This window comes from Sturnira hondurensis, unplaced genomic scaffold (genome assembly GCF_014824575.4).
Source record: "Sturnira hondurensis isolate 20B ecotype Veracruz unplaced genomic scaffold, ASM1482457v3 Scaffold0006496, whole genome shotgun sequence".
Taxonomy (NCBI): Eukaryota; Metazoa; Chordata; class Mammalia; order Chiroptera; family Phyllostomidae; genus Sturnira; species Sturnira hondurensis.
Genome location: NW_028079127.1, coordinates 27,264,417 through 27,289,625, shown reverse-complemented (window position 1 = coordinate 27,289,625; position 25,209 = coordinate 27,264,417). Strand labels below are relative to the sequence as shown.

The 25,209-nt window shown below is 37.5% G+C and overlaps 1 protein-coding gene across 1 annotated transcript in view; it reads left to right on the top strand.

Annotated features, from left to right (window-relative positions):
- The window catches only part of DPP10 (dipeptidyl peptidase like 10), a 117,256-nt gene extending 105,539 nt beyond the window's left edge, over positions 1-11,717 (top strand). Inside the window, exons 15-19 of the mRNA XM_037049907.1 lie at positions 2,771-2,870; positions 3,125-3,183; positions 3,290-3,362; positions 7,458-7,531; positions 9,831-11,717. Of these exons, the coding sequence (XP_036905802.1) occupies positions 2,771-2,870; positions 3,125-3,183; positions 3,290-3,362; positions 7,458-7,531; positions 9,831-9,965 (441 nt within the window). The 3' untranslated portion in view covers positions 9,966-11,717. The remainder of the gene's footprint in view (positions 1-2,770; positions 2,871-3,124; positions 3,184-3,289; positions 3,363-7,457; positions 7,532-9,830) is intronic.
- The last annotated feature ends 13,492 nt before the right edge of the window (positions 11,718-25,209 follow it).

Below are 25,209 nucleotides of genomic sequence, written 5' to 3'. Positions count from 1 at the left end.
AATCACATTAAACTGAGGGAAAAATCATAATACCAATTTCTTAATTTATATCATTTATATGTGTGATATACAGTTGTTCTGAGGGTTGGAATACTCAGCTATTCTCTCAAAGTAGTCATATATATCATAAATAAATGATATATGATATATATTATATGTAATCAGTTGAAGTTTGCTTGGGCATTTGTGGAATTAGAATGAGAAAATTTATTACCTAAGTTGTAATAATTAAAACACATTTCTCACAATGGGACTAGTATTACTCTGGAAAATACCTGAAACCACTTGAATGTGACACCTTTGTCTCATCTCTATTTCAGAGAAGTGGAAACAATACACTAAAAATCCTCACTCTAGGGGCAGAACTTTTAAGGGCTCAGCATGCTCTAACTCTGTACCATTTATTTACTTGATTGGCATGACTCACCATGCCCCTTTCATGCTTCTGGAGGGGACTTGAATATACCACAGCAGAAATATGCCTCTTTGGCAGAAAGATTATTTTGAGCTGATTAATTTAAGAAACAGCAGACACTTTTACTCAGAGTTGAAGTCACTTTTTTAATGAGACATTTACATTCATAAAGGAAGTCTCCATTTGTGTGTGTCTCTGTAACAGAAAGGGAAGTATGACTCTAAATCATAGGAAACTCTTAGTAATGGAGAAGGCACTGACTTCAGTGTGCATAATAAGCCTTGTTTATGGTTCTTTTCTGGGTGATCTTATGTAATGGGCCTCCTTGTACATCTTTGTTTAGTTGAAGGTGGTATTTAAGGTGGTGTCTTGAACTACCTCACAGAATTACTCAGTTTATCTGGTTATTTCTGATATGTACCTGAGGTACACATGTTAAAAACACTGTTTGTTTTTCTTTTTTCTTTTCTTTTCTTTTCTTTTCTTTTCTTTTCTTTTCTTTTTGCCTATTACAAGGCATCTCAGCCAAGAACTCTGAAGGGTAGAAGGAAATTATTTTTCTCCCCTCCACTTCTTTCTTTAGATGTGTTAGCACAATTAAGCCTATTACTTTTAAGTTTTGCTAATCAAAGGTAATTTTTGTCTGTCTTAATGAGACTGAGCAAAGAATCTCTTGGTGTCTTTATATAAAGATTATGCTACAAAAGATAATTTTATTTCATTTATCTCCTAATTGTTGGGGAAGATTTGTTCAAACTTCTGGGTACTAACTGAATATTCCAGTACAGAATTGCTATACATAAGTTATAAAAATTAATGTTCCCTGTACTCTTCTAAGGTCTTGGCTGAAAACTGCCTGTAGTAAAAAACAGATTAAAAAGAGAAAAATGAAAACATGTGTATTGACATACATACTTCCTGTCTACAGGGGAGATATCCAGGGAAAAATGAGTAACTTTGTGAGGTGGTTTAGAATTCAGGCTTAAATTACCATCTTAATAGGGAAACAAGAGGATAGATGCAGGGTTTTTAGAAGAGATGAATGCTAGTTAGACAAGATGAATGGGACCTTAACAGAATAAACAGGAGATGCAATTTGTGACAATTTTTTTCTGGGTAGGTTGTTGACTTCTATTCCCAAGAGTCAGTCCTCCCTGGATTATGTAAATCCTGGGCCAGGGACTTATGACAATTGAGTGCCTATTAGAGGATCTGCCTTTAGGGGAGTTTGGAGAAAGACTCTCCCAGAATTTGCTGTTGTTTATGTACCTCTGGCTCAAAATAATCTATACGCCACAGTGGAATATTTTGGAGTGGAATGTTCTGCTACTCCTTACATAAGTTATCTGTCACTTCAATAATGTCTGAGTGCATTTGGGACTTTTGTGTACCAATATTTAAATGAAGCTCCAAATAAGCATATAAAATTCTGTATTTATTATCTCATGTGTTTGGTGAGAATAACATATTCCTATAGCAGTAAACCATACTAGATTCATCTGGAATTCTTTCAGAAGTAGACTTTATCATGCATCAATCACTTCAGAATTTCTGGTGCAAAAGCTTGGGTGTTAATATTTTTTAATACTTCCTAGGATACTGTAATTTCCAGAAAGATGAAGAGAATTGCCTAAAACACAGCTTAAACTTAATTTCTAAAATGAATATATAAATCAGTATGTCATTCCCTTAGCCTAGTATTACTGTAATTGTTAAAATCCCCAGTGGAATTTTTCTGGAAAGCTCCTGGGCTGCAAAAGAAAACTAAACATCTTGATTTATTTGTTAGGAATATATAATTAAATTAACTCAAAACATTGTAAGAGGATATTTTTAAATTAAATTTAAACAATAACACAACTCACCTAATTAGCACCATTATTTACCATATCTCATTTCCTTCAAATATTTAATTGTATAAAATTGACAGCAGAATCTATATTTATGATGATGGATTCAAAATATTTAATTCTCCTTTCTTAAATCTACATAATTGTTATTGATATTAAATGATTCTAAATATAATATCTGATTTTCCCCAAATGATATATGATTTAATAAGTACTGAGTTTAACTAGCTTAAAATTGTTTCGGGTGCTTTGGAGTTATTTGATATGAAATCAGAGAGCAGAGCTTTGACAGCTGGTGATTTTGTATTTTACCTAAAATTATTAATATAACTCATTATATAAAAATGTAAATTATTTTCAAAAATTTTACCTGTACAAAGTGATCTTATTATATGGTCTTTGTTTACATTTGGAACAGAAGATATTCTGATGTGTATATTAGCAAACATAGTGATCAAAGCTAAAATTATCTCCAGGAATAATTGATACATGTATATCTTTCCAGGGGTATGGTGGCTATGTCGCATCAATGATTTTAAAATCAGATGAAAAGCTTTTTAAATGTGGATCAGTGATTGCACCCATCACAGACCTGAAGTTGTATGGTGAGTACTTCCTATGGAATGACCTAATATAACACACTGATTTGTAGAAAAAAAGTCCTAATGCCAAGAAGCTCGACTGTACTCACTAATGTGTTATAAGAGATGTTTTCAGCTGCTTTTCTCCTTTATGATTCAATCAGTTTTACTGGAGCATGAAAGTTAAATGTGAAATGTAATGTAAAAATTAAATAATGAAATATGCTATTCCAGTGGTTTTCAGTTTATTCTTAAATTTCTCTTTTCTTGGGTCACAGCCTCAGCTTTCTCTGAAAGATACCTTGGCATGCCATCTAGAGAAGAAAGCATATACCAGGTAACTATTTAAAAGTAATGAAGAAAAGTATTTTTGTTCTAAAATCTCAGTCAAAATGCAAAATTACATAAGTCTAAATACAAAGATTTTTCTGTTTTTTTAATAGGCATCAAGTGTGCTACATAATATCCATGGCTTAAAAGAAGAAAATATATTAATAATTCATGGGACTGCTGACAGTAAGTATATTTGCTGCTAGTCATTGATGGTATTTGAATTTGAGCATGGGGTACATCCAAGGGCTTGCTTATGGGGGTTCCTATAAACCAACCTAAGAAGAAGACAGCAGAGCTGCACAAAATCTGATTCATAATGGCAAGTGGGGAGAAGGAAGTCAGGACTAGAAATAAAGGATGTTATGAGCCTCAGTGGCAGCACTGGACAATCAACGTCCTACATAATAGAAATTTTTAATGTTTGCTGTTGAACACAGTAGCCACTGGCCACATATGGTTCATAAGCACATAATCATTCTAAACACATGTGTGTTTAATGATTAAGTGCTTATGAACCATAAACACATGTGTTTAGAATGATTAAGAAAATTATTTTTAATTTTAATTAATTTAAATAATCACACGAGGCTAGCGACTACTACTATGCTGTTATTCAATAACTTCAAAAGGAAACTAAACTAGAAACAGCAGGATAGCAAGAAGTTACCAGCACTGACATGAAATTCTGAAGAGGCTACCCACTTAAAAAGTTAAAACAAAATATTTCATATCAACTCTCATTTTTTATCACATTATATACTGGAGATGTATGCGACTGACATTACCAGTAATAAATAATATCATTTTATACTTACATGAATTGTTCAGGGCTTAAAAAATTATTTTTTATTGTTCTGTGTAAAACTTTACAACAAAGGGCCAGCTATTTTATCGTTCCATTCACAGTTCAGAAAAATCAATTTCAAGGAGGAAAATAATTTATTCAGGGTTACCTAGCAATTGAGCAAAAATAGTCAAAGCCTTGAGTCAGTTTTCTGAATCTTGAACTTGTTTTTGTTAGTTCACTTTGTCCTGCCTATTTTTATTCTATTTTACAAAATATATAACCAAAAGATGTTATAGCAAAGATCATAACAGATCTAGAATTTAACTTTCAAGCATGTCAGGCCAATGTTAAATCAGTATTCAGTTCAGTATGTAAGACATTTACATATATATGTGTATATAGGTAAATGAGGGACAAGATGAGACAAATCTCTGTCTTCCTGAGATAGAATTCTGAATAATTTATGTAGGTATCCCCTTCTCTCAAATAGGCAAACTTAACTCTCCTCCTTCCCTCCTTTGGGGTGGGTCGAAACTAGTTTGGTGAAACTAGTGATTATGGGGTGTGGAGAAAGAGTAGCTTTACAGCAGAGAAATCAACAAATACCACTCAGCCAAGTGGCCAATGTTAACATCTACGGTGACAATTCACATTGATAGTATGTGCCCTTGATGTGATGTCATGAGAATGGCACTCTATGTCCACTCTCTAGTCTAAGAAATAAAACAACAGAACCCCAGTCTAACAATGAGAAAAAAAATCAGACAGACCCAAATAAAAGGCAGTCTACCAAAGCAGTACTCCTCAGAACTGTCAAAATCATCAAAAACAAAGAAAGTCTGACAAATTCTGACAGACCAACAGAGGTCAAAAAGACATGATGTCTAAATGCTTCCAACCTGTGACAAATGTGCCATAATAATGTAAAATCTTAATAGCAGGGGAAACTCAGTAAGGGATATACAGAACTCTTGGTACTGTGTGTGTAACACTTCTGAAAATCTAAAACTACTCTGAAACCTTAGAAAAAACACCTTAGATGGCATCTTGCCTGTGTTGGGTAAACAATAATGAAAGAGAACATAAACATTTTGAAAGACATTAGAATTTTGTTCTAAGATATTAAGATATAAGATGTATATTAGAAGTAATAATAAGTAGCAATTGTTATTACTTAATAATAATAATTACTTAATATTATTACTTAACAAGTAGCAATTATTAAGTGCAGACTATATGTCGCAATGAGTGCCAAAAGCTTTGAATATTATGTTACCTATTTTCCACAAAAATACTATAGGTATTGTTACTTTTCTGATTTACCAAATTAGGAAAATAAATATTAATTATATAACTTGATGAAAACCACACAACTACCGATTCATAGAAGGGGGATTTCAATCTGACATTGAGACTCTTGCCTATTGTGCTCTGAAATTTCTCTTGTAGGAACGAACTATATTCAAAATTAAACAATTTTACATCTAGCATTCACTGTAGGATATATTAGTGCTATTCAAGTTCTTCTGTCAGTATGTTGCAGCTATTAAGGTAAATCATTTTTTCTATCTGACTCAGTCATGGGTCTAGTGCTTCATCCATCTGATGAAATAACAGAGTCACGTTAAATGAAATGCACTTGTGTCTTTGAACATGCACACAAATATATGCACATATACACACTCATACATATACTACACACACCCCCATATGTACCTGGTGGCTCAGTCAATGACACTATAATAAACCATCGTGAATATTTTCTTCAAAAATTACTGGTAAATCAATTCACTCAGTCAATTTGACCTTAATATCCCTGTGATGCGGACACCGGCCCCCCGCAGTGCCTGCGTCATTATGGATGAAATAAGACATTCACACAAACTATCGAGTCCTGTGGAGGAAAAGGGACAGCATGGCTTTTCTCTCAAGGGGAGAAAAAGCGGCGTGGCTATTGCCAGACTTTATTGGTTTTCTCAGGACATTACTTGATGGTCCTCATTTACTATACACAGGTTGCTTTAGGTGGGTACCTTTTACAGAAAACAAAGGAGAGGATGCTGGTAATCATATCACAGAAGAGGAATATTTGCAAATGAAAAGGCAGGAGTGGCTGAACCAGTTACCCTAGTCCTTGGAAGGTTTAGCACAATTTTTAGGAAGTTACTTTGCAGTAAATGTTTACCACAAATCCGGGTGAGGGAGTTCCCAGCAAAAAGCAAGACTCAAAGCAGCCTAGGTACCTAGCAGGCCTAATCCCCCACGGGAGAACCTATTCACAGGTGTGGGTCCTGTGCATCTCCCAATGGGAGCTGGGCCCACGCCACGCAGAACAGTCTCCTACATGCCTCTTTAGCTTGGGAAGGGGACAAATGACAAATGTAAGTTTTGCACTAGAAACTAAGCAGGAAGATAATCTATTTTGAAAATCCATTAATACATTTATCTTTGCGGCTGTATCCACACCAAGCAATAATGGTGTCCTTTCTGAAAAGTTTTCCTGCAATTAACAAATGAGCATTATGAGGATCATTTCACCTCAGGTATTGCTTCTATTCATTAGCATTTCTAGTAGCTTAAATTTATATAGCAAGTCGTAAACTTCTAAAGAGATAACATGGTCATTTTCCAAGATGTTGAAAAGAAAGCCTATATTGTCTGCTATGTAGTAGTATTCATCAGTATTACAGAGTTAGAGCAGCGAAGGTTCCTAAACTATTGATAAACCGGCACCAGTTTTACCAAGACAGTTGGAAAATGCTAGCTTAAAAGTTATTTACAAAAAGGTGAAGATGTATGTAGTATAGGAGAGAATAGCTCAGGCAGCCTGTGAGTGAAGTGTTGTCCAGAGATCCGAGTGATCCGTCAAGTTTCCGAAGTTAGCTAGGGCTAGCGCTGCCGCTCAGCCCTGGCCTGCTGCACTGTTCATTTCAGAGATTCGGACCTTCCGTTAAGGCAGAAAGAAGCTGGAAGGAAACAGGAGAAACCAGTATGATTCACATTAAATATTTAGCCTTTGAATAATGAGATGTGTACTTTCTTTTCTCAGCATGCAGTATTCTTTTTGAATTTAAAATAAAACAGAATGCCACTATCTAACTGAGATTGGGCACTGGTAATAGTCACAAAAGAATAGAAACTGGTTTGTCAAATTATTACCCAAATAAGCATTTACTGTTAAAGTTGTTATAATGGTATAAAGGGTGAACAATTAAAATTGATGGATAATAGCAAATGATGGAAATCTAAGTTACACCTGTACAATGAGTAGAGACTTAATAATATAGACCTTGTTTCAGCTTTTTGACTAATATAAAACTCAAATTTGTATCATTATTGTATATACTGGCTTCCTAGTTAAAGCCAAGTATATGTCTTTTAAATATGTAATATACATCAATTAAAAGACTTAATGTCTTTCAAAATACGACATAAAATGTTCTGATCCTTATAAACATTTCCTTCAAATATCATGATTTAATTTCTTGCAGCAAAAGTTCATTTCCAGCATTCTGCAGAATTAATCAAACACCTAATAAAAGCTGGGGTGAATTATACTATGCAGGTAAGCCACTTTTTCAAAAGAATGTGTCTGTTTTTCTACCTAGGTTTCTTGTTATGAGATTAAAACACAGCTTCAGTGCTGCTCCATCCTTTACGCTAGTATTTTTACTGTGTTTTTAGCTACGAAAGATTGCATTGTTGTTTTCTTAATTACACACACTGAGAATGTGGATCAGCTCATGCTTTACAATTGCATAATACTCTTTGCAATGTATTTTTCTCCTTAGACTTTTATTCACATTACTGATTGAGAGGTTTTCTTAGGCTCTGCTGAGAAAGAAATGCCAATCAGCCAGAAACCCCAATAAAGCCCCATAAAGAGCTTTATTGGGGTTTGCGCACCCGGGTGAGATTCTCCCAGTCTGCAGGATGAGGCTGGGAGAAGTCACGCCCGAGCGGGGAATGTAGTGGGGTTTTATTTTCGTTGGCTCCCCGTAGGAGCTGGGGATTGGTGCCCTCTGAACAAAGAAGCAGTACAGCATTGGTGGTCTCTTCCTGGGACTCAGGTTACTGTGAGGATGTCCGTCTTGGCAAAGTCCAGCCGGAGCTTCCTCCTATCCCCGCCCACCCTAACACTGATAATTATTTTTTAAAAGAACAATTCTCTGTTTCTCTTCTAGTGCCTTTGTCTTTTTTCTCATTTTCCATCACTCTTACACTAAAAAGTGATGAAAAGTGGCTTGAGTAAATGTTATGAGAAAAAAGGAAAACTTAAAACACCTTTTATATCTGTGTCTTTAACCATATTTAATAAATATTTATTAAGGACTTACCTTAACAAAGTCTGAAGAAAGTATGAAAAAGGGGAAAATGATTTCTCAACAGGTGGAAGAACTAAAAGTAGTTGAGCATATCTAAAACACAGGAAGCAGGGTTAGGATGGTGGCAGATTAAGATGTATAGATACGCAGATAGTGAGTCCCACTGAAACCAGAAAAGCCAGCGTGTCTGCTGCAGTCACTACCAGACCCAATGAGCAGGGACAGGGATTGGATCTTCACAGGAGCTTTATTCAGATGGCCGGCAATATGAGAAGATGGCAGGTGTGTACTCTAACAGACCATCTTACATTTCCTTTAAAGCCAGCTTTTATAAGGAGGAAAAAGTGTAGGTAAAGGATTAGAATTCAAAGGGGCGGGGGGAGTGTTGGTAAGGGATTTGGAATTCAGGAAAGAGGCTAATCAGATAAAAGCTGCAATCTGGCAATTTCCCTAACATCCTTTCATCCACTGACTATCTCATCTTGTGTCCTGGATGATTCTCTTTATCTGTGTCTTAGGCAGAGGAATGTCTCCCTGGAACACAGTGGCTCAGATACCATCTTGATTGCTTATGGTTCCTGGTGGTCTCCTGGACTCAGGGTGGGCTGCACCTTCAGTTCTGAGACAATAGCTTTTTACATGTATTAACTACTAAGCTTATTAACTATTACTTAAAATGAAAATTTCCAGTTCTTGGGTTCCCATCATCATCACCATTAACAATCTGAGGGTTTAAAAACTTTATGCTAAAGAATTGATGTGACAATATTTGTATTTATATTGTAGAAGTCACTAATGTCTTTTATATTGTCCAAATAAAAATGGCACTACATAAGATTAAATGAAAAAATGGGATTTTATTTAAGACCCTTCCAATAAAAGAGAGAGGCTAAATTCAGCATTGTTGAAACAAAGGCTTGTGAAAGTTTTGAAGCTGGGGTGGAGGGATTCGTAGTCCACCTGCCTTCAGTAATCGTCTTTACCAAAAGGTAACATAAACTTTCTTGTATCTTTATGACAAGAGATAGTTTTACAACTTGGATCAAGGCTTTTTCCCTTTTCCCAGAGACTGGGAGATAGGCGTGTGGTGCTGTCTCCTTCAGTGTTTATGTATCAAAGGGATTGTTTCTAGCCCTGGAAAAAGACATTTCCTGGGTTGTAAAACTGGCAATAGGGCTGAAAGAAGATTTACATGTATTTCAAAGGGACAGTGAATGAATTTACAATCTTAAGTTTTCCAAATTAAAGGCACTAAGAAAAGGGAGGCCAGGGACTTAAAGTTACGAAGAAACTGTCTAAATTTTTTTCACCAACAAATCATAATTTAAACACATAAAAATTGTGCTTTTTCTCAAATGTTCTTTATGAGTATAATAAACAGAGAAAGTTTAATATGAAAAACTCAGAGTTGAATTAAGTGATATTTTCATTAGATATCATTTCCTGAAGTTCCTTTGCCATTTGGGGCTAAAAGAATAAATTCTGAGACACAATACTTGCTTTTGTAACTTTAAATCTCTTTTCCCCTCAACACTGTAGGTCTATCCAGATGAGGGTCATAACATATCTGAGAAGAGCAAGTATCACCTCTACAGCACAATCCTCAGATTCTTCAGTGATTGTTTAAAGGAAGAAATATCTGTGATACCACAGGAACCAGAAGAAGATGAATAATGGACTTTATTTATATACAACTGAAGGGAATATTGAGGATCAATGAAATCTAACCTAGAGACTGTACTATTGTAGATGCTCCAGAATTTCATGGGCAGCTTACAGAGATGACACTGGAACAGCACACTCAGAGACAATAAACTAGAATTTGAATAAAGAAGTCCAAGTCTACTGTTTTGCCAAGGGTGCAGAACCTGTTTCTTTGTGTAAGAAAGGTCAGAGGGTTGGTTTCTTAGGAGAAGTTAGTTTTGCATCAAAGTAGGTATAGTGCATGTTTTCTTCTGTTATCCCCTATTTGATCTGTAACTAGTTAGTTGTTCTCACTTTAATTTCAATGTCCACCATCATCTTTGCGTATAATGCACAACTTATCAGCACTATCGACCCTGATCTTTGATGGCTGAGCCGCAGTCTAACACTTTCCTATACCTGTACAATAAGTGCAAATCCTTCATTGTCTATTATTACACTTAAGAAAATATTCAGTTAATAAAATCAGAGTATTTTATGTAATTTCTGTTTACAAAAAGCATTATTAAGTGGGTCAAAGGTCATGTAGAAATATGGATTTTGGCACCTTCCAAAGTTCAGCTACTTATCAGTAGATATGATATCTTTAAATCAACACATGAGTGTGCATCTCACAATATATATACACACTCAATAAATCTGTCTTCACATGTTATTCATACTACAAAGGATAAACTGTTGCTGAATTAGAAGAAATGCTCTTTTACAGGCTATAATGGATGCTTTGTTTAATGAGCCAAATATGATAAAACATTTTTTTTCCTATTCGAAATCTAGCTATTGCTTTCCTATAAATGTTTGGGTTGTGTTTGTTATTGTTTTTAGTGGTTAATAGTTTTCTAGTTGCAATTAAATTTTTTTGGATATGATACCTTGTCACATGTAAATTAGATACTTAAATATTAAATTATAGTTTCTGATAAAGAACTTTTGTTAACAATGCAACGCCACTGAGTGCTATTTTGCTCTTTTGGTGGAGAAGGCTTTTTTAAAAACACTTGGTCCTTTTACTTCTCTCTGTCAATGCAAAATCAATTCTCATTTTCATTGTAAAAGCAAAGAGCTGGATTATTTCTTTTGCCAGTTCCTAATTTAGTATTCTGTGCCTGCCCGATTCACCTTTTACTGTTTAATTTAAATACTCCTGGTGAGAATTAAAACTGACATTTTTTTTCATTTGTTGGCCCAAAATTCACAAACAGCAATGTTTGCTCTTTAACTTGAAATTAAGGCACAAAATGCCTTAATCCCTATGCTGTGTTGATTTGCAGTAGTAAGTAAAGTACTAAGTAACTGAGAGTGTAAAATAAACTTAACTGTATGAAATCAATTTAAGTCATGAAAACATTAAATTTGGTGATTAAAATCAGAGTATCTTCTCCCTTCATATAAGGGATTTTCAAGATGTCTAAAAGTCTGTAACAGTTCATATAAATCTAGGCAACATAGTGTATTTTAGTGGTTTTAAAAGTTCCTTAGAACACGCTGGATAATTATGACATCAGAACACCAGGAGGAAATTTTAAAATGTCACAGAACTGCTCAGCATACCCTCCTATTTAGTCAGAGGATCAACCACCAAATCTGGGTATTTGAGAATGTATGACTCATTATGGGGACATTCTGTTGTTCTGAATGCTTTGCAGTTGTGTCTTTACTGCTCCGCTGAATTCGATTTCAAATGGAAAAAGGCTCTCTTTTCTGAAAGACCCAGTTTAGGTCTTTTTCAAGAATAGTAAACACATTTGAAAAAATAAGTTGCAATGTTTCAAAGGAAAGATTTTCCTATTTTATTAAAATGGAAATTTCTTTTTAGGCTGATTTGAAGTCCAAGTGAAGCTTTTAAATCAACGTTTTTGAATTTCAACCACTAGAGATTTTTATGATGAAAATAATTATGTTGTCTGAAAGATGTGGTTTTATTGAATGTCTATTTGAATGACATTTAAAACATATTTACCTTTTACTGTTCATTATTTCTCTTGTCTTATTATTATCAATGTTTATCTATTTGTCAATTAATTTAATACAGTTTATAACATGAAAGACATTTGTCTGGAAACCACTTTTGGCTTCAAGGCCCAATACAGCTCAAATGAACACATATTGTTTAGTAGGAAGGTGGAAATTTTCATTTTCATAAACTCATGTTTTGAGTTTAATAATTGGTCCATTGTAAACACCAGTTTTTAGAGGAATAGCATAAGTGGGACTTCCCTATTATACATTTGCCTTTGATCATAATTCCACCATTTTATGTGTGTTTATGCATTCCAATAGTTTCCAGGAACCCAGTAGCAAGCTGTCCAAGTGATATTTCCCCCTTAAATTAAAAAAATAAGCTAAACAATAAAATAAAATAAGTTAGCTGTATTAAATCTTCCACAGAGATAAACACATAACTTTTTGAAACTATTTTGAAAGAGAAAAGTATTTTTGTCACTAATTTCCTCCACGGAGGTCCCTGACAAAACACTTAGGGACTAAGAAGATGATGGTGATCTGTTTGCGTTTTCTGATATAAATGAGAGAAAGGTGCCCTTCAAAACCGGAATCTCAGCTCACCTTGAATGTGTCTTTTTCGATTGTCTTTTTCGTTTAGCCTAGACATCACTAGTGAGGGTCTTGCAGATTCTAATTATAAATCTACTAGAATAAGGTGACTTAAATATTGGTCTTTACTATAAGGAGAATTACTTAAGTCATTGTCCTCAAACGGTGGGTACCCAGGATTGATTTGCTCTCAAATCTCATTAAGGATGCATGACTTCTAAAATCACATGTGAACTACTTCTTTTGTCCATCCTCACCAGCTCTCCATATTCATGTTCTGCAGCATAAATAAAATCTGACTCCTCAGCTGTGCTTTACCTCTCACTTCCTGTCCTGGGGATCCTCTAACAGTAATGTTGTCCGTCTGTTGTAACCAATAGACTCATCACATACACAGTGCAGACCCATATGAGGATGTTAATACGCCCATTAAAATACAATTAATATAAGACAGGAGCGGAAGACTATATATATTTTTTCCTTCTCTCAGACATTCTACATTGTCCTTGGAAGGCCCATGAAACTCAGCTGCCCATACCCGCATACCCTCCTATTTCCCTGTTTTGCATTTTACTCTTCTCAGTGACCCATTCCTATTGCCTAAAATCATGTACCTAAACAAACTCCAAGTGTATCAGCTATTGACTTGGCTTTACTTGCTGGGGAAATACTTTCTTCCCACAAAAGCGACCATTGTGAATATTATAGGATGAATAAGTAAAACGAGAATAAAGAAATGCTTTCATTCAGGTTCAAATAAGTTGTCTCCATCTAGAATTTATTATACTCTTACTAAGTACCAAACATGTGTATTAAATGCTCCACATTTATCATCAAAATAAATTTTCCCAACATGCTCTAACCTGCTCTCAAAACACTTTAGGTATTACAATTCCCATTTTTTAGATAATGAAATTGAATCCCAGATAAGTATGAAACTTGTACATATTTATATAACTAGTTGTGAATAGCCTACAACCTAGCTCCAGCTAACTTAGAAGCCCATATTTTCAGCCATTCTCCTCCATACTACTCCTTCAATACAGAGATTTTTAACCAATGTTCAGCCCATATGAGAATAAATTCTGAATATGTAAACATATAGTTCCAGACATATTTGAGAATTATTTGATAGCAGTAATACTAAAAGGTAAATGGTAGCCCAATATATCACTGTAGGTACAGGGAAATTAACATGAATCTCCTAGTGTCAAGAGGACATATGTACTGGACATATGTAAGAGATCTTCCTATTCATGGGCATCTTTGCCCAGCTGACCACAACTACCCTATGTCTGGGAAGTCATTAGTCAAATCCCTTGTTCTGGTATTATGCCAAGGGCATTCCAAATTATTCCTAGGGGGCTTCAAACTATTGTATTTTCAAAGCACCCAAGCTTGTGAACATGAAAAGATCAACTAGTCTTCAACCACTGCAAATCCAGAAAGCATGTTGAAATATTTAAATGCATTGCTGATATCCGCAATCCTATTTACTATCTGACTTAGAATTGAATTACCTCCTACTTTCTTATCACTGTAGGCAATAGATTTTTATTTACCACTGATCACATATACTAACAACACTCATTTCATTTGGCAATATTTCAGCAATTTTGAAAAAAAGAGTCTGGATATTCAAAAATTTTTTCTCATCAAAGGCAACGTAAGAAGGTTTTTGAAAAGAAATATCATACTAAAGTCCAATTTTGAATATTTTATCAGACTTTCAATTAAATGTAAGATAGTCTGATATGAGCATCACAGGTTTATGATATAGTATGTTTGTTACAAAGAAAGTTTGTGCTGATGACCACAACCTATCCTATTACATCTGTCGCAAGTGTGTGTTTCACGATATAGTCTTTCCCATAAGCCAGACTCTGGTTCCCACTCAGGTCATCTGATCTGGGCCTTAAGAACCGAAAGCACCAAGTTTGGTGACCATCTGTACGACCACCAAGCCTACAGGTGACACTGGCACGGAGAAATAACAGGGAGCCCACACAGGTCACTGTGCTACTCAGTTGCCTTTAATTAGTGCAGGTTCACTCAGCCTTTATTAATGCAGATTTAATCCAAACCTATAACAACCTGATAGCAATAACAATAACTTAGAAAATCACTAATAATATCACACAAAAGAATTGGGGTATAACAAACCCAAGTCCCAAAGTCTCAGTCTGCATGTCCAAGAGACAGCACAGTAGGCAGGGGCTAACTGCATCTTATGAGGCAGAATCTCCGGAGCCCAGAGCACAGACAGCAACAGGGCAAAGGAAGTCCTTGGTCTACCAGAGTGGAGCTTCTGGCAGCACGGCAGTCAGGACATCAGCGTAGTGTGGAGCAACACATTCGTGTGTGGAGCTCAGCGGTCTAGGCAATGATCTGAAGTCTACCTCAGTTATACCCTTGAGGGTTGAATACTCCACCCTTCTGGGTCTCTTGATAAATGTCCTGGGACCCCTGATGGTGAATGGAGGATTTCCATAGGAGCCTATCTCTGAGTGGTCCTTCCCTGTAGAAACAGCTCTTCTGTTCATATGTACAGATATGTTAAGCATGCATCCTTGCCAGATATGTCTGGCATGATTTAGGTAGTTTTCTTATTGTACCAAAGTATCATGGCTAACTGGCAGCCATCTTGGCTGGTATGAGTGATATCATTTAATTTTATACACTTTATCCTAACTTGACCAAACCAATGTCATTTTGTTTGTCCTGCTCTCACATTATCATGCTTAGCACCATTTTAAATAAGTAATCTTTGGAATTAGTGCAACTTGTTAATAAAGAATTCCATACCGCCAATCCCTCATAGAAAAGGAACTCATATTTGTTAAAGGTCTAGGCTTTTTATCACTATCTCAACTAAACCTTAAAGAAACTATATGAGTTGCATTGTGGTGATCTCTGATGAAGTAACCGAGATCCAGAGAGGTCAAATGGTGCATAAATGACAGAATCAGGATTTGAACACAGATAATGGTGACCTCAAAGCCCTTGTTCACAGTGATTGCATCTATGCATTTTTTACCTGGTGAATTCCTAAGATTCATTGTGCATATCTTTAGGTTGGTTTCAACATTCAAATTCTTCACTCTTCTGCATTACCACATATTATACATCTGGCTTTCAAGTAACTCAATGTAAACTTAAAAGTAGTTGAAATACTACTTACCCAATATGTGGGAAGCTTGGACATCACCTGAGAGTTTGTTAGAAACACAGACTCTTAGGTACCACCCTGCACCTCCTAAATAAGAAACTGAATGGTAATAAGATGGTAATAAGATCCCTAAGTGGTTTGTGTGCACAGTGAAATTTGAGAAACACTGGCTTAAATGACAAGAACCTTTATTTGTTCACATTAAAAAAAAAACTCAAAAACTAAACTTGAGTGCTCTTGGGGAAGTTTAACATATAAATGAAGGAATCAACTCCCAGCCTTCTCCTACTGTTACAGAACCAACCAATGGTGTTCTAGAATAGCTATGGGGTTTGATTGCCTGCTGCCAAGAAGTGACTCCTGAGGCAAGAGTTTGGTGAAAAAGGAAAGGGGTTGTTTAGTTAAAGGTCATACAGACTTAGAATAATGACAGATTTCTGCTGCTAAATCCTGCTCCCTTTATAACACCCCCAAATGAATAGCCCTGCCTCCCTCTGCCAAGCCAGACCAGTTTCTGAATAAGCCACTCAGAGGTACCTTCCCTCAGAAATGCAGAAGACCGAAGATTAACATTCTTGGTTCCAGTTTAGCTCCAAGCATCTTTCATGAGTCTGGATGCACAGTACTGGGTCCTTCTCACAGTGTCTGTTTCTCTCATGTAGCACTGCCTTTATTCTAGCCATCAGCTCACCAGTGTGTCTCTGTGCTTGGCCAGGCAGCTTCCCTGCAGATCTACCAGCTCTGCCACTTCTATGTAGGTGGAATGCTGAGGATGTTTCCAATGGGCCTACAGACAGACCCACATACAGACTGACTGACCAGCAGGCAGACCCCTAGGCAGAACTCCAGACCTTGTGGCAAACCTTGTGTTACTTGCTGCACTCAGATTTTTTAAAATATTTTATTTATTTATTTTTAGAGAGGGGGGAAGGAAAGGAGAAAGAGTGGGAGAGAAACATCAATGTGTGGTTCCCTCTCATGTGTCCCTTACTGGGGACCTGGCCTGCAACCCAGGCATGTGCCCTGACCGGAATCAAACCGGCAACTCTTTGCTTCACAGGCCCGTGCTCAATCCACTGAGCTACACCTGCCAAGGCTAAGGTTTTTAATGCTTGTCTCAGAACTTCCTGTGTGGCTGAACACCCGGCTTTTCCTATGGAACTTTAGTGTCCACCATTTTTGTCAGTTCCCCAGTATCTCCAACCTTCTTTCAGCTGCCATCTTTAGTCGGGACAAGAGTTCCCAGCCATGCATCTGCCCCCACAGCTCACACAGGCTCTGTAAGAGCTTCCCCCTGGCTATGTTATGAGTTGCTCTGCCAGCACACAGTCACATACACAATTTGCCTCAGGGAGCAGGAACCTCCTTCCAAAGATCCTCCCTCCAAAGATCCTCCCTCCAGGAAGGGCTCAGGCTGTTAATCTGCTTTTGTTGTGCAACATGAACTCTTCACTGTTTGCATTCCTCACCTTTTTTGCTGGGTTGGTGGGGTTCCCCCATTTTCAGGGGATCCATATTCCGGACTCCTGTTACACTACCTTTCCACTTCTCTAGCTTGCATGTGTTACCTGCCCCCTTCATTTGGCTCGACATAACTGCAGGTAGCCCAAGAAATATGTCCTTCCAAAGCAATGTCCAAGGTTAGGGAGGCAATGTATGACTATTTTCTTTTTATCAGAAAAGATAATTTTCTCCAGAGTTCTCAAGCAGAATTCCAAGCTTTGGTTGCAAACTCCTAACCTAGATATAAAGAAGACTGGAAACTTATATAACTGAAATTTAGATCTGTTTAGTGAGGATGAAATAAGTAGGAACGGTTGGAAAATGGATGTAGGGCCTAGAAGAGATAGGTACACCTTACTGCTGGCATTTTGGCTAGATGCACAGCTCAAAATATTGAACAGTGAGGGCTGGGTTTTTTACACAGAACTTTCATGTGATGGTGTCTAAACTTTTTCTCCCAGAAGACCTGAACATCTGAAAAATCTGACACACCCTTTGTTCCTAAGAGTTAGTACACTTGTACCTAGCTAATATTTTCTCTTTTTACCTCTCCTCGTTATTGGCACACGTTCCACTGCAGGCAAGCAGTTTTGAAATTTGATTGCTCTGTTAACTGTCCCATTTTGCAGTCTTTACTTGCTTTTACACAATTTATGAGGGCTTGATTATCACTGTAAGGCCTGAATTGCCAGTCACACCATTAATTCTCCTGACTGATAGATTGCACAAGGCTTAGTTCCATGGAGGGAAAATGTCTGCTCAGGAAACACAGGTAACAGAGCCTTACCTTTCATAGGTACTTTTAATGCTGTAGTTCTCATTACACTCCAACTCACCATCCCTTTAGGACAGCATGTGTGACTTTTAATAATCTGTATGGTATAATTGGATTTTAAGCCTTTAGGGAGAACAAATTGCTACTTTTCTTGCCAAGACAAATGGAAAACTTCAGCTTCATAGATAGCTTCAAATCATGAAATAACTCAAAGATATTTTGTGCCTGATATGTGCCAGGAACTGTGCACACCTTCAGGATCCTTTTTTTGAAACTCTTAATCCAATTAACATATCTAATGTATAGATGGATATTTTAGTTTAAGTGTTGTAGCTGAGTCATTATTTACAAAAATGTACTGGCATAATCAATCATGTTTTGATTTCCAGGAAGTCATTTATAATGTTCCCCATATTGCATAGGCTATTTCCTTGGCACCATTCCACTTAAATAAATAGCCCATAATGAATGCACTTGTTTTATTCTAGTTCAAAGGCCTCTATGGCCCACTGTTACACTGAACAGCAGTTGGTCTGTATGCAGCTTCCTGTCTCACTCCTAATTTTAGAAAAAAATTGTAGTAAATATTGCCTGACAATTATTTCTCAATCTAAATCACACCCGGCAGAGAAATATTAATTTTTTAAAAATTAGTTTAGTTTAGTATTCTTATTTTGTATTGTGTTATTAGCTTTGTTTTAACTAAAAGAATCCACATTCTACTGAAAGATGAATATTTTCAGAAAATAAAAAATAAAATGACTCACTGTTCTTAGGTCACTACCTGACTTCAGAACTCAGTTTAGTCTCTAACAGCTTAGACACCAAACCAGTCTCTTTCTTTGTGCTTTACTAACTTTTTTTCCCCCCCACTATACTTAACCTCATTGCCTAGGCCCAGGAAGGCACATTACTTGCATAGTTTTCTTTTTCCACCAGGTTGATAGGTATTAGTGAAAGAGTTAAAAGTTTTGGTGTACAAAATTATATTTTTTAACGTAATTGAAATTCTGCACAATGGTGAAATTTTTATTTATCTTATCCTTATTAATGTTATCAAATTCAAATACATTCTTTAGTTATTTTTAATTCTCAAACACCAAATTTTCTTATTTCACTAAATAAATGCTTCCAATAAAGTACACTTTTTAAATAAACATAATTTATTTTATACCTTGATTTGTAATTTTCTAGGGAAATAAAAACTAATATTAATAATGATAATAATAATAGCAGCTAAAACTAACTAGTGGCTTAATTTGTCCCTGGGTCTAGGATCAGCTCATTAATAGACTTATGTACTTTACTTTTAAAGCATTTGCATAAATTTAGTAAATCATTATCTAAATATTTACGTGATGGGGGGGTTCAGAGTTGGCTGCAGAGTAGCTGGAAGCACCAATCTGCTGCCTCCAGATGGGACAGGCCTTACAGGTAAACCCTGGAAGGATCAACTGAAAAATCCAGCTGAGTGTGAGTGAGTGTGTACACCAGCGAGTGAGTGAGTGTGTGTGAAAGGATGCCCTGGGCTCTCCTGGTGGAAGAGCTACCGCTGCTGCTGCCCAGCCTGGTGCTTCTGGCTGTGTGGTTTTGGAGCAGGATCCATTGTGAGGAATTTAAAATACCTTCCTCAGGAGGAAGCCTCCAAAGTACCTGCATCTGGGTGCTCAGACTCACCTCTGTGCCTTTTGCTCTGTGCTGGGCTGTGTACCCAGCTGCTGCCAGGAGCCAGGGTCTGGAGACTACAGTATCTACAGAGGAGGAGCTGTCACCTCCCAGATCCCAGATACTACAGGAACCACATACAATTCCTGTAGGTACAGACTGAGGAGGCTGAAGATCAGCCCAGGAGCTGGGAATGCCTGGGCAGGGAGGTGGCCAAGGCAGGCTGACTGGGGAGACCACACCAGGAGTGTAGTGTCTCAGTGGCAGGATAACAATGGGAGCCTGAGGCTGAGACTCACTGGAAGGAGTGGTGCAAGCAGTGTGTTCATGGCTACTGACCTTGAGGGGGGTGGTACAGTCTGGAGTCACACAAGGAAAGTCTGGAGTGGGAGGCACTGAGGAGAGTCTCAGGGGTGTGGCTGTGGGATTTTCTGGGCCCCCATAGACCTGGGCTCCAAAACAGCCATCTTTTGGGAAGAGCTAATCTCTTCCAGAGGAAAATCAATCACTTTACCCCGTGGAATACTGCTTCCCCCACCCTCTAGAAATTTCTTCACCACAAACCCTGAAAACCTGTCCACTCTACTCAGCACATTTTTTGTTGTTGTTGCTCTTTTTTCAGCTTTGCTCTATCTAGGCATTCTTTTGTTTATTTTTTTCTTTTCTACCATCATGCATCTTAACCCATACTGAATAGATACCAACATAGATAGACTCAGGGATCAATAGAGACTGGCAGCAGGGTACAACTAATCCATATGCTAACCTGGGGAACAGACTGGTACTTCTCCCTCATGAAAAAGCCATGAACATACCATTCTTAATATCTGGAGACTCAAAATCTGGCCTCTGGAACCCTGATAGAGGCTTTAAGCTGCTCAGTACAGGGATATAATCATGGAGAGTCAGTCTAGTGTCTCAGGGGAGGGTGAACAAACTCACCATTTTCCTGAAGGCTGAAAGGCACCTGCCATGGGAAGTCCAAACATCATAGCCCCTTGTTTTGGCCAGAAGCTCTCCCAGAAATAATCTGGTCAGCAATGAGTCTCAGACTGACAGCAGACCAACAGGCAGACACTGGCATAGGTAAATCCTGTGGCTACTTGGGAAATTTGCTGGCATACCCCTGAACCCAGTGTTGACAAAATCCAGCTTTGCAGAGTAGGTTGGCCCACCCTGGAAGTACCCAAGTCTGGAGTAATCAACCACAAACAGTGGATCACCAGTAGCTTTGAAAAGGTGGCTGAAGACCAGACATAGGTATCCCCTAAAAGTAGCTTACACCAGACTCAGACCTCAGAGCAGTATCCAATGGAGAAACTAGAAGGCAAGACCTAAACTGTGCTGAGACAAATACACAAGGTTCTTTTTGCATTATATTAGCTACTTTTTTCTTTTTCCATAGAGTTTTTATTTATTTTATTATCTCTTTTTAAATTTTTCTCATATTTTTCCTACTCTAATTTTTCTTTAATATATGTTGTTCTACTCTTATCTTTGAGCACTCCATTCTTCCCTTTTCTCTCCATTTATCGTTTTTGTTACCTTTATTGTATTTCTTTTCCCCATTTTCCTTTTTCAAATTATTATTAGTAGTTCTCTTCCCTTTTCTTCTTTAATAATCACTTTTCATTCCTTAGATCTTCTCATACTCTTTTTCCCTTTCCCTTCTCTCTACTTGTGGGAGCGACTTTTCCCACTCATCCCCTCCTGCCGACCACCATGGATGAAAGACAAGACATGATGTGATCTGCTTGGAGAGGAGAAGTGGCCATTTTCCCAGAGGAAAAAGGCCATGAGCAGTGGCCAAGTCCTCAGGGGGAAAAGGCATTGAGCCCCCTCCTCCAGGGGCTTTTACTGGGTTATAATACATAGGAATACAGGGCAGCAAGGGGTCAGACAATATTTCAAAGAAGTGTGAGGGCTTAGTATGAGTCAGAGTCTGTCAGGAACAGAGTTTTAGGATTTCCTGCTCAAACCCTTAACATATGAATGAAAGCACTCTTAGCAGAGCAGATTTCACAGGTTTATCGGCAAGCCTTTGTGATGCCAGATTTTTCCCCAGGAAACACTCTAGCAAGGCAAGGAGCTATACCCCTCCCCATCAGGTATTCAGGCTTAAGGGGACTAGAGCCAGGAAGCACTTCTCCCAGGGAACATGGGGACTGGGGTTTTGTCAAAGCTGGGGGCCGAGAGTCGGTTGCTCTTTGTTGAAGCCTCCCAAGCCCTTCCATGATGGCCTCCCAAGTGGTCGTGTATGGCCTTGGTTGCCCCTCCTCTGAGGGATCTTACCATGCTTTGGGGTCAGGGAGGAAACTGAGGCAGCATTTGCTACCAGAGACAAGCTTTGTCTCCTGTGGCTCGCATTCCAGAGGTCACTTGTTCATCCTTATCCACAAGGGATAGAGTTACAATTCCTAAAACCAGGCAGAGCGGTCCACAACATCTACTATTTTATTTCTCTCTTCACTTTTATTGTTCTTTCTTTCTTGTTTTTGATATTGCTGGGGTAGGAAATGTGGTCTGCTTCTTCTAGTGTCATTTTGTTGTGTTCTTCCAGTGCCTCTTCAACAGCATACATTCAACACATAGTGGGGGTTGAGCCTCTTAGCCAACCAGATGGAGGGGAACTCCCACCCATGAATGGGCCAGTAATGATCAGGAACCACATACAACACGGGCAAAATTTACCAAACAATCACAGAAGAACTAACACTGATCTTTAACAAACTATTCCAAAACACTCAAGAAGAGTTTGGGAAGACTCCCAAACTCTTTTATGAAGCCAGTATTATCCTAATCCCAAAACAAGGTAAAGACATAACAATGAAAAAAAAACTATAGGCCAATATCTCTGATGAACATAGATGCAAAAATCCTCAACAAAATACTGCAAACCAGACCCCAAAATACAGTAACAAGATCATACATCATGATCAAATGGGATTTATTCCAGGAATGCAAAAATGGTACAATATTTGTAAATCGATAAATGTGATACATGGCATACACAAAATGAAAGGCAAAATTACATGATCATATCATTAGATGAAGAAAAAGCATTTGATAAAACACAGCACCCATTTATAATAAAAACACTCAGCAGAGTGGGAATAGAAGGAGTAAAGCTCAATATAATAAAGGCCATATACCAAAAAAACTATTGCCAACACCATACTCAATGGGCAAAACCTAAAAGCATTTTCATTAGGATCAGGAACAAGACAAAGGCACCCACTTTCACCACTATGTCTTCAACATAGTACTGGAGGTCCTAGCCACAGTGATCAGAAAAGAAGAAATAAAAGGCATCCAAACTGGAAAAGAGGAAATAAAACTGTCATTATTTTCAGACAACATTATAATTTACACAAAAAACCCTATAGGCTACACCAAAACTATTAGTCCTAATAAGTGAATTCAGCAAAGTAACAGGATATAAAGTCAATATTCAGAAGTCAAATGACATTTTTGTACACGAACAATAAATTATCAGAAAGAGAAACTAAGAAAAAGGACATTTACTACAGCAATACATAAATAAATAGCTAGGAATATGTAGGGGGGGCTCTGCCCAGAGGGCCCCCCCACATATTCCACGGATGAGAATAAGTCTACCAAGACATGATCTGCTTGGGGAGGAAAGGTGGCCAATCTCTCAAAAGAGAAGGGCAAGAGCCTTTTCCTCAATGGGCTTTTATTAGGTTTGTTTTGCACAGGAATACAGGTAAAGCTTATTAATCATTATCAGGAAGTAAGGGCCAAACAATAGATAACATACAAGAAACTCTGAGGGACTATTTTGAGTCAGGGTCAGATAGCTAAAGGGCCATAAAACTTTGAGGAACAAACTCACTTCTTGCTTGGACCCTTACCACTTAATTGAGAGCATTCTAAACAAAGTAGTTTTCAGAGGATTTTACGTATTCTTTCTTAGGTCTAATCACCCTAGGGAACCCGCCCTTCCTAGCACAGGGCAGCACCCACTGCAGGTATTGTTTCAGGTTTAAGGCGCTGTTTCAGGCTTAAGTCAGGCAGAGGAAGTAAGGCAGCCAAGAGATTAGGAGACTTCTTGCAGACAGAATGAGGACTCAGGCTATGTCAAAGCTGAGGGGCAGAGGTCCATCACCCCATTTTGCTATAGCCCCCCAAGTTCTTCCCTGGGGCCTCTTCATGATTGTGCCTGTCTTAGGTCATTCCCCACTTGGGGAATCTTACCCATCTTTGACTAACCGATCAAGCATTGGGGGCCAATTATGGATGAAGTAAAAGGAGCAGAGGCAGTGATCCTGCCAGGGAGATAAGTGTGTTCTTAGTTGCTTATGGTTTGAAGGTTGCTCACTTGGCCTTAACCTTGGGGGTTACAGCTTCTGAAACCAGGCAGGGTAGTTCCCAACTGGAATACATTTAACCAAGGAGATAAAAAACCTGTATTCAGACAACTATAGAACACTGAAGAAAGTAATTCAGGAAGATACAAATAAATAGAAGTATATACTTTATTTATACATTGGAAGAATTAACATTATTAAAATGTCTATACTACCAAAAACAATATATAGATTCAATGCAATTCCTATTAAAATACCAATGGCATATTTCACAGATCTAGAACGAATACTTCAAATATTTAATGGCACCAATAAAAGATCCCAAATAGCCTCAGCAATCTTGAATATGAAGAGCAAAGTTGGAGGGATCACAATCTTGATATCACACTATACTGCGATCCACTATAATCATAACAGTCTGGTACTGGGATAAAGACAGATACATAGACCAATGGAACAGATTAGAAAGCCTAGAAATAAACCCACGTCTCTATGGTCAACTAACATTTGACAAAGGGGGCACAAACACACAGTACAGTAAAAATAGCCTCTTTAATAAATGGTGCTGGGAGAACTGGATCAGTACATGCAAAAAAAAAATGAAACATGGCCACCAACTTACACACCAGAATAAACTCAAAATCAATAAAATACTTAAATATAAGTTTTGAGACCATAAAAGTCCTAGAGAGAAACATAAGCAGTAAAATTTTAGATATCCCAAGTAGCAATATTTTTGATGATATATTTCCTAGAGGAAGAGAAATAAAGGAAAAAATAAAAGAATGGGACTACATCAAATTAAAAAGCTTCCACATGGCTAAAGAAATAATTATCAAAATGAAAAATAACTGACTGTGTGGGAAAACATATTTGCCAATGATACACTGGACAAGAGTTTAATCTCCAAAATATATAAAGAACTCTTACAACCCCACACCAGGAAGACAAACAATCCAATTAAAAAATGGGTGGAGGACATGGATAGACACTTCTCCAAGGGGGACATAACATTGGCCCATGAACATATGAAAAATGCTCAACACCACTAGTCAACAGAGAGATGCAAATTAAAAATAACAAAGAGATACTACTTCACACTGGTCAGAATGACAATCATGAGCAATTCAACAGACAGTAAGTGCTAGTGAGGTTGTGGAGAAAAGGAACCCTAGTGTACTGTTGGTGGGAATGCAGACTGGAGCAGCTACTGGAAAA